The sequence below is a fragment of the Nannobrachium achirus genome (genome assembly GCF_963921795.1).
Source record: "Nannobrachium achirus genome assembly, chromosome: 22".
Taxonomy (NCBI): Eukaryota; Metazoa; Chordata; class Actinopteri; order Myctophiformes; family Myctophidae; genus Nannobrachium; species Nannobrachium achirus.
This window is the reverse complement of record NC_137829.1, coordinates 12,999,091-13,009,929: the sequence shown is the minus strand read 5'-3', so window position 1 is coordinate 13,009,929 and position 10,839 is coordinate 12,999,091. Positions and strand designations below refer to the sequence as shown.

The 10,839-nt window shown below is 43.7% G+C and overlaps 1 protein-coding gene across 1 annotated transcript in view; it reads left to right on the top strand.

Moving 5' to 3' along the window:
• Positions 1-8,905, top strand: part of slc49a4 (solute carrier family 49 member 4) — a 65,806-nt gene extending 56,901 nt beyond the window's left edge. Inside the window, exon 9 of the mRNA XM_080753336.1 lies at positions 6,839-8,905. Coding sequence (XP_080609462.1) covers positions 6,839-6,954 — 116 coding nt within the window. The 3' untranslated portion in view covers positions 6,955-8,905. The remainder of the gene's footprint in view (positions 1-6,838) is intronic.
• The last annotated feature ends 1,934 nt before the right edge of the window (positions 8,906-10,839 follow it).

Sequence of the window (10,839 nt, the reverse complement as noted above, 5' to 3'; positions counted from 1 at the left end):
AATCTGCTATTTTCACAAGATTTGTACACATTTGAAATGTTGAAATGGGACATTGGGCACAATGAGTACTTTATCATTTTGGACCTAATTTTGTACTTTTACTCAAGTAACTTTTACTTGTAATGGAGTATTTCTACATTGCAGTATTGACACTTTTACTCAAGTAAAAAATGTGAGTACTTGTTCCACCACTGCCGGAAACCCGGGACAAGGTAACACAGGGGTCAGATTTGAACTTGGTCCTTGTGCTCACAAGGTTTTTATTGTATGAGCCACCAGGCACCCACACAGTCAAATAATTGCCACCATTTTTCCCTCTCAAAAACCCTCTCCCATTTTCCATTCCGTTAAACTTTGCACGCTTGACAGGAGGGAATACGGCTGACTTTTTCAACCCCATGTGAAGTTTGTCAAGGTGAGAGAAAGAAAAAAAGAAAGCCAATTCTGTGTAGAGCTCCCTCGCTCCTGAGAGAATCAACAGTTTTATTTATTATGCCGTTTCTCCTTTTTATTTTTGGGAGAGGTTTGAGCAAGGCTTGAGCAAGAGAGAAAGCATTGACATGGGTAAATCAAACGATATATTGCCGTAGATGGGTTTACACAAGTGAGCTCACACAAACCGCGCACACACACGCACACTAGCCTTTTGAATAATGCAGGTAGGCACTCACCAACCACCATCAATCTACAATAAATCTTATCACATTCATACAGTACACATTTTCAATGCCTAATGCACTTCTCGGTATGCTAATGCAGGTGCCAGTAACTATTCCCTGCTCTTCAAGTCAAATCTCAAAAAGCTACCATTAACTGTTCTGCTGCTGTTGACGGCGCTCACCGTCATTGAAAGGGTTAATACCATGGCGCCGTTGACGGTGAGGACTGTCAATCTTACTGTATATACAGTAAAGGTATTATTACTTACTGTACGTCGCTCCGGTCCCGCCCGCATCGGTAATGTCCGCGATTTGTTTACAACGCACGTCGGGCGTGCACACGAAGTGAACGCCCTCCATAGTAAATCCATTGAGAGGCCCATAAAGAAACTTCATTTTCTCCAAAAGAGTCATTCTTATACAAAGGATGGTCTCCACTCTTCCATACTGTACACAAAAGCTGGGCGCAGCCATCTTCTCTTCTGGGCCCACACTGTCATGTGACTAGATGACGTAATCGTTGCCGTCAAGTGATAATCCAAAAAAACAAAAACAACCCCCTTCCAGCCCTTCAAAATAATAGCGGCGGCCTATGGAGGAAACGGCGTGGCACCGAGGCACCAAGCAACCTTCAGATTAAGAGGCACTATTAGTGTTAAGGGGACATTCTGGGAGGACCTCATAGGAGGTCCACAACATGCCAACGCGTCAATCTCTTTGATGTCTCCCTGTGGCTATTGACGCGTTCGACGCATTGTACAGTAAACTATTAATCTGTAGCTACTGTACGAAGCTACCGTGGTGACGAAAAACACTCCATTTTCCGAAATGCAGCGCGAGACCACGTGACCAGGAAGGTCTGTCTCACTCATTCACATCGTTGTAACGCTGCTGCACAAATGTGCTAATCTGACTTTTAAATCACCTTCATGTTTAAAACGCGGCCTTCTCTACCGGCCGTTACAAAAGCACTGATGCCCGCGATTGTTAGAAAACTGGCCTGACTGAAAGAAAATACTATCGTGAAAATAAACAGGACATACTCGGATTATATTTACTCCTTCAAAAGACGCTAAAATGGCGGGTTGCCATGGGCACCTGCCGATTAAATGTTGAATAACCCTGGGCACCCCATGTGTTAAGAGTAAGTTTCCATTAATTACAATTCTCTGGTGACCTCAATTAAGACTGATTAAGGCCATACGCTATCTGTCCCTCAGGCCTCGGTCTTCATCCATAGCACCAACCTGCTGACTGGGGCATTTACTGTAATAGGCTCTTTAATGTGATGAACTGACTGATGGCTACGCACCACTGTGTTGAACACCACTGTTAGATAACCAGTTGACATTAGCGGAAAGTGGTGAAGCAGCTGAATCATATTTTTACGCATTGATGTATAAAGCAGGGGTCTTAAAGTTTTCAGACCAAGGACCCCTTAGCTGAGAGAGAGATGAAGCAGGGACCCCCAGATTCCATATAGTTTCATCGTTTGACAGCACAATTATCAGTGTATTTTGATATGTAACCACTCGAACCGTCAATATTTAATTTATTAACACTTAAAAAAACGTGACCTTTCACACACAGTGTGCTCTTTTTTTCCCCTCTACACCAAACCTCTTTGCCGAAAATAGCCGATCAACGCCTCGTGCTGTGAGCTGGTAGATCTGCTATTTTTGCCTAAAGTTCTCAGAATATGGACGTTAGGTTTCAAGTGGTTAATATAAAAGAAATCACACAAAGATTTGGAGGACCCCCTGTAGTAACTCTGAGGACCTCCTAGGGGTCCCGGACCCCCCTTTTGAAGACCCCTGGTCTAAAGCTTTTTTTTTTTTTCTTTTTTTTTCTCAATTTAGAGTTTAGTTATTACCGCGTCATCACAGAGATTATTCACCTCATATTCTTCGGGTTAGCGAATGACGGCCACAGCCTTTTAATGTGACAGGGTGGGTCACAGCCAATTAAAGCGCCCCATGTAACGAGTCCTGTGCTCTGACAAATTTCAGGCGATGTCATACATTTTTATTGTATCAGAGTGTAGTGCGGCTGCTGTTATGACCGGGGGGAGCAAACTTTGACATGCTGATTAGCTAGCTGTCAGCTGTAGAGAGAGAGAGCGCAATTAACCAGTCACCCAATTTTGTGCTTTTGCGACATACAACATATATGCAAAAAGTTTTGAGACTCAAATCTAAATCAGCCACTTGCACATAATTGTAGTTTAGGGACTGGCCTCCTCTCCTCTCCTCTCCTACTCCTACTCCTACTCCTACTCCTTCTCCTACTCCTACTCCTACTCCTACTAAGAGTATTTAAATAGATCCATGGTAGTTGGGCTGTCTCCTCACACATTGCTCCAGGCTCTTCCTTGCATGTCAGAGGGGAGCAATTGAGCTGCTTATCCACTTTTACCAAGGCACCATATTGAATTACCCAAGAGGTCCTCAGGCCCATATTAGCATTCACACAAGGCTGCAGACCTTAAAAACAACACACACACACACACACACACACACACACACACACACACACACACACACACACACACACATGCGCGCACACACTTTAAATGGATGAGTGTCTCTATGATGCATATGTGTCTGAAAGAGAGGGAGCGGGAAGGAAAGACAAAGTGAGTGAGAGAGAGAGAAAGAGAGGGAGAGACGGTGGGTCAGACGAATACAACTCCATTAACCTGTCTCCTTGCCAGGTCTCCCGTTGTCCTGCTCACACCGGCTTTTGATTAACGAGGTTGCCTTTGGAAGCTTCACACATCCCCATCACATCCTCACTCAACCCCTCCGTCTCGCTTTTCCTCTATCCCGCGCTCTAACATTCTTCACCCTGTAATCTCCTCTCTCCGTCTCTCTCTGTCTTGTGGGTGCTTTTCCCTCCCTTTCCCTCTCCCTCTAACGTTAATGAGGATGAGGTGGAGGGGGGGGGCATTGGTGCCAAGCACATACAGTATTAGGCATCGACCGATTATCGAAACGGGCGATAATCGAGGTCGATATTCATAACATTTATTATATCGATATCGAGAAAAAAAAAGTTGAAAACAATTTCGATATATTTTTTTCTTATTATTTATTTATCTTTTGCAGCTTGGTTACTGATTTTCACCGATTTCCTGCTGCGGAATACGTTTTTAACGCTATTCTAGTATGTGGCGACTAGATGTGAGCCTCTAGACATTTAGGATGGGAAAAATATATAAATTAATTAACCACTATTTCAAATTGGGGGATACATTTTTTCCTTTTTTTACTTAAAATGCATATCGGTTCATAATATCGGTTATTGGCCTCTTTGATCACGACTTATCGATATCGAACATGAAAATCCCATATCGGTCGACCCCCATACAGTATCATTCACCTAAAAAAAGCACTGCAGTGCTCCGGCAATTGATCGTCGGCATTTGGCATTATGCGATCGAACCCTAACCCTAACCCTGGGTGAGAGTGAAGATGCATCGGTGCGGTTCCCCCCGGATGTGTGTTGTGAGTGTGACTTGTTTCTCTATGTGCTGTGACAGTGTGGTCCAGGGTTTGAGCAGCTGCCTGCCTGCCACCTGCCACCGTGCCATCAGTCCTGCCTCTGGCTCTGCGGAGTGGGTTTAGGCTTTGCTTAATGTTTGCATCGGGTCTCTCGCCTACCACGGTGCCCACCGCGGTGCACACCTTTGTCAACACGTTGCTGAGACAGCTGGCTGTGCAGCAAGTGCTGCTGAATTACATTTGAAAAGAGGACAATTGATTTTGCTGTTGTCCAGACTGGTTGGATATTTGTTTGTGCGTGCGTGTGTGTGTGTGTGTGTGTGTGTGTGTGTGTGTGTGTGTGTGTGTGTGTGTGTGTGTGTGTGTGTGTGCGTGTGCGTGTGTGTGCGTGCGCGTGCGTGTGAGATAGAGAAATGTATTGGTCTTAGTGTTGATTAGTTGAGAGGCCTGTGGCTTGAGGCATTCAGTCTAGCCTCTTGACTTGCCCTTCAGATCCAATATTATAGCAGACAACCCAAGCACCTTTCCTCTGCTTAATGGGGCTTGAAAAGAGCAAAGTGAACCTCTCCAAACAAACGGTGTTTAGGTTCAAGTGTGGGTCAATGATAATGTGGAAAATGGAGCCAATACTGTTGAATTATTCGGAATCATGATTGCAAGACTGCAAGCTGTTCTTATTTCATTTACAGGACGGCAGGGGTTCCTGGCCCGTTCTATTGATTAGCCATTTCACCCATACATTATTCATGAATTATTCAGCACAACTCCATTACCGGCTCTCATTATGTTTCTCAGGAGTGCTTAGATTACTTATATTTCATTATAAAGGAACACGTCATCATGTTGTATACCTCTTTAGTGGGTCTCTAAAGTTCAGAGCACAATATTCCTTTCTACTGCTCTGCTGGTTAGACCCACTATGTAATTATGGTCAGGAGAGCGACCCTATGGTTACCATGGTAACCTTAATATTTATCTAATCTTCTATTATAAGACATAAGATATGCCTTAACTGATCCCCATTCGGAGCTTCAGGTGTCATGGCAGCAACAGAAGAGTAAAAATGCATAGATGAACCAACTAAGATAGATAAGTATGAAGATAAAATTTAATTAAAATGCCAGCCTATAATAAAAGGTCAAAACTTCCATCCCCACAACAGTCAAGTAAGTGAGCTGGAACAGCTGCTGTCTATCAGCCTGGAAGCTTCCTGGCTCGGTCCCCAGCTCCTCTTTACTTTGAGGTGTCCTTTAGCAAGACACTGAAACCTAACTGTTACAGACAAGCAGGTTGGTGCCTCGCATGGTTGCTTCCGCTGGGTGTGGGGTGGGGTGGGGGCGAATGTGAGACATACAGTACATTGTAAGCACTTTGAGAGGTTGGATGTCTAGAAAAGCACTAAACCCAGTTTGAAGTGAGCGGTGCATTTGAGCAGTGCTTTTCATTAAAGGAGTCATCCAGACCAAAACACATATAGGGTTGAATCTGTCTTTTATCATACCCCTTTATACCTGCTTTATTCCATTTTTTCATAGCTGCCCCTGTTGCTAGATTTCGGCTGCCCCTGTTGCTAGATTTCGCAGGCCCTCTCATAACTAACAGAGTAGATAGACTTTATACTAGTGCGGTTATTTCTTCAGCTTCAAAGTTAGTATTTTTTTATTGGATTGTGTTTACACAACGTCCTAAGACCAACCAAACCGCTGTTTTAACCTCACAGGCACCCTTACTTGTCAAACCGACCCCTCCCTCCACTCCCTTTCTAGCCTCTCCTCTCCCTGCTCTGGTGCAGAGCAGAATCCGTTTGACGTAAGGGTGCCTGTGAGGTCAAAACAGCGGTTTGGTTAGTCTCAGGACGTTGTGTAAACACAATCCAATAAAAAAATACTAACTTTGAAGCTGAAGAAATAACCGCACTAGTATAAAGTCTATCTACTCTGTTAGTTATGAGAGGGCCCGCAAAATCTAGCAACAGGGGCAGCCGAAATCTAGCAACAGAGGCAGCTATGAAAAAAATCGACTAAAGCAGGTATAAAGGGGTATGATAAAAGACAGATTTAACCCTATATGTGTTTTGGTCTGGATGACTCCTTTAAGCTATACCCTGTGTGTGTGTGTGTGTGTGTGTGTGTGTGTGTGTGTGTGTACTGTGTATGCATACATACATACAGTAGATACACACTCAGTCAAGCATTGGAGCCGGTGTGCACCGCTCAAAAATGTCCCATTACCATACCTAGCCTCTGTCCAGCCACAGGTCCTGTCTGAAGTGTCCTTGAGCCAATACGCTGAACCACTTGCAAGTCATTCCCGATTAATTTCAAGTGAAAATCTCAGAAGCCTCGGATAAATTACTAATGCTTCATTTATACACGTCGTAGGACAGTGGTTCTCAAAGTGGATTTCAGGGACTCTTTAAGTTCCATTATGGGGGTCTAAATTGACCCTTAGAAGTCTGTAACTTTGACAGTGTACAAATAAAACCAAATGGACCCTAACAGGTCCATTTGGTTCCATTTGAATACACTGTCAAAATTAAGGGGAGACCTTCAAGTTTAACAGTGTGGGAACCACTGTCGTAGGACTAAGCATAAATCAGGCTTGAAATATGATGCAAGACTAATCCTCTCTCTGTCTCTGTCTCTTTCTCTCCCCTCCATGTCTCCCTCTGTGTAGAAGTGTCCTGGCTGAACTGGACTTTGACGGGCTCTTGTCTCTTCAGCCTCCTCCTCATCCTCTTCTTCAGGGAGTCCTACGACCGCCTCTACCTGGACGTCTTCGTCTCTGTCTGACACCACCGGCAGCACACAAAAAAAAACACCCACACACAAAGAACCCAACAATGACATTGCACAAAAGAAGAGGATAAAAAGAGGAAGAGGGAAGCTACGGCCGCTCCCTCACTAAGGGTGTGTGGTGTGAGGTGTGTAATAAGACGAATCCGTCGGGATTCGCGCCACTGTACGAGGCCTCGGCTCGTTGGAAGAGTTTTCCACGAGTTTCTTTATACACAACTGACTGGTCATCTGACGCTTCTTGACCGTTTTTATATATCTATATAAATGTCCGTACAACCTACGTTTGTGTGTCAACAAACGCTCATCGACGGTTTAATTATTTTTAACCAATCATGGCATGAGGGACTGTTGTTGTTTACAGATGATATAATGTTTAACGTTCTCCGTGTTGCCCCACCCCCCTGTGACCGTTTAGTTCACTACCCTTTGTCATAGAAGGATCCTGAGCCTTGTTAGAGGCTGATCCTGCAATAATGGTTAAGAATGGGAAGGGCACATATGCCTTGATGGAGCCTATAGGCCCTGCTGCTCTTAATTAGGAAGATAAAGGTGAATATTGGATGGCTTCAACATCCCATCAGCAGGCCTGATGCTGCAGAGTTCGGGGCAAACAAGGGACCTCCCAGCAGTTTTTAGTGCCACTCAAAGCTATGGCACATGACTAGCTGGGGAGGCATACGCTGTAAGTGATATTGCCAATCATATATTGACAGAGACTTTTATCTCCCTTTTATCTCAAGACTGTTATTATGCGAGAATGAACATTATCTATCCAAACTGTTGGACCCTGCACTGGCCACCTGCCAGTGTCATGGGCTGTGATTGGATAAGCCTTGGCAATGCAAGAAGGTCCATTGTTTATTTTATTTTATTATGGAAGTGTCAAAGTACCCGTGTCACTGAAAACTAAGGTAGCATGTTACACCTTCATAATTCAGAATTCATTCTCATACGGTCTACCATTGAACCACAGTCTTCTATTGGTGTTGTTTTATTCATGTTTGTAACTTTTAACTTAAATCTGACATGTTTGTTTTTACCTTTTCTTTTTATTCATAAAGATAAATATATATTTATTTGAGGGAGCACTACACACTAACGGTTAATATTTCACACAGATAAATAACTTTGGTCATTGACTGAACGCTTGGCAGTGTAGTCGAACACGACGGAGTCGAACCAACCGACCAATCGAGGGATTTTATTTGATTGTTGTACGGGCATGTTGGTAAAACCTCATCACCACCAAGTTACTCCGCGTTCAAGGCACGATGTTCGCCAGCAGGTGTCACCGCACCAAGTGACACTCACTCACTAAATGAGCATGGACCGATTTCAAAACTGACTGAGGGAGAGCAGCAGGACGTTATTACTTGAGGAAAATGGACACTGTTAAGAGAAGCCTGAACTGTTCAGTCTGGAGCTCCCGCAGACGTGAACGCCAACTCTTGAGGGACATAACCACAACAAACATACTGTACTGACACTGACAAAACACACCTGCCATTTACCCACTTTGTCTGGGTCTGACCTTTCTGTGACTTTTCTCTCTTTTTTCCCTTTGTCTTGTGGTGGAGCCAAACATTCTCTCCCGAGTCTGTTGCCATGCACATGAGCCACGGGGAATGTTTTTAATTTGTTTTTTCTTGGGCTGGCGTACTGTATATGTATCTGATGCTTGCGTTTTATTTTTTTATGCTCCTTGTACATAAAGGGTTGTCTTTTACCTTGTGACCTGTTGCCTTAATTACCCGGAGCGAGCCATGCATTTAGTCCTTTCTGTTTCCTCCACACTGTGACTGGTCTATCTGTACCGTATATGTGTAGCATTGAAGGACCCGTTCTGTGCTCATGTTTCCATATTCTGCAGTGCGACTTAATCATTTCCTGGGCTTTGGGTTATAAATGTTCTTATTCTGCAGAAATGAGGGAAAAAAAGACCATGTTTGACTGTCACCGATTTTTCAGCACCTTATTAAAATGAACACTGCGCTGTGAGCTTGTATATCGGCTATTTTCGGCACACAACACCACTGTGCGATGGAGTACAAATCAGGCTTAAGCCTCCGTTATATCCCTGCCTGCATACAGCCATTCCATCCCCTGGTGCCTCAGTCTCCCTCCTCCCAGCTGTGGATGAGCTCATGTTGTGATGCGTGCCAGAGTGCCGGGCCGGGCCTCGGGGGCTGGTGTGCATGAGAACACGGTAGACTGAGTCTAAATCGTATTCTAGGTCTGCTTCCAGTCAGACTCAACTGGCTGTTTCGTGTGAGTAAACGGACACCATGATTGATTTAGACACCCCTCTGCCGAGATGCCCTCTCTCTCTAATGGTGCTCGAACCTGCGGCATTCTGACCTGGCACGTAGCATGACGTGACCCTGGTTTAGTGACATCGACATCATACTTTATTTCCATATGGTAGCACTTAGTACAGATGTTTACAAACCAGTCACATTTTAGTCATCTGAAATGTTTTAGTTTTTTGTCTAGTTTTAGTCAACTAAATATAACATTCTAGTCAACTAAATCTATAGTTGATTTAGTAGACTAAAATGTAGTTTGGCAGTGCGTTGTGAGCTTGTACATCTGCTATTCTCACAACCCCCGAGCGCAACCACACATAAAATTACTTTTAGTTCTCCTGGATATCTTCTCCACTAGTCCCTCCCTGACATTTGGTCTAGTTTTTATTTGTTGATGAAATTGACAATAGATTAGAGTCTTAGTTTTAGTCATCATAGCTTAGTTTTTATTTTGTTCTTATTTAGTTTTTGTCATTCAAAAAAGGTAGTCGACCAAAAAAAATCGTCATAGTTTTGTCTATGAAATCAACACTGTTACAAACTGCTTTAGAAGATAGCTTCAAGTAGTATCTAAGCCAATCATAAACTCATTAAAACCGGTTAAACCAGTAATTCGCTCAAGGGCGAGAGGCAACCTCGCCCTAAAAGGCGAGGTTGTGCACGCATCCGCCTGGGTGACAGCAGACTGCTGGGCGCGCTGGCGCTTTGGCATGGGATCAACTTTGACCAAAAAAATGCACAGACCTCGTTGGTTGTTTAAGTTGGACAAAGTTTGTCCATATTTTCCCAAATATGGACATGACTGACATCTGACATAGATGTTTGACATCATAGACCACATGAAACTGATATATCAATATATGGGCATTCCCAGACATGGGCTTAATATTGATGACATCAGGGATCTTCATATATGGACATAAAAGGGACATGGACGAAATGTATTTGCAAGTGCGAGTCATCATTGTGATGTCAGAACAGGTCAGCTATATCTTTCAGCTGAGCTGATCAAGTCATCATTGTGATGTCAGAACATGGCGTGTGACATGAGGCGTGAAACATGCACGCACGCACAGGAGCTGCAGGTTTTTACGATCGCAATTAACACTAAAGCTGCACAGTTCTCAAAGACAACTTAAAAAAAAAAAAGAAATACGTGTTGAGGTGTTTAGAGATATTAGTGGCAGTCAGCTTTGGCCCATGTAAGATGAACATCACTTTCAACAGTCTTCTTGGATCTGCTTCAGGCAGGGTGTGCCTGAAATGGAGCGTGTCCATAAATCAGGCCCACGGGTGTGCTGGAATGTAAAATGACTTCACTGTTAGTTCTGTATTGTGGTAGTGTTGGACTTCAGAATCAGGACATGCAGGCACACACGCGCGCGCGTGCGCACACACACACACACACACACACACACACACTGCATGTAAGAATTGGTGAATGGGGGGGTTTCTTTCCAAGGTTTTCTGTTGGTTTTTATGTCTTTGAATGTCATTTGAAAATAAGTTCATAAACACTTAATTAATACTTGAGTTCAAATTAAAGGACAGCTTCACCACTTTTCAATCTAAT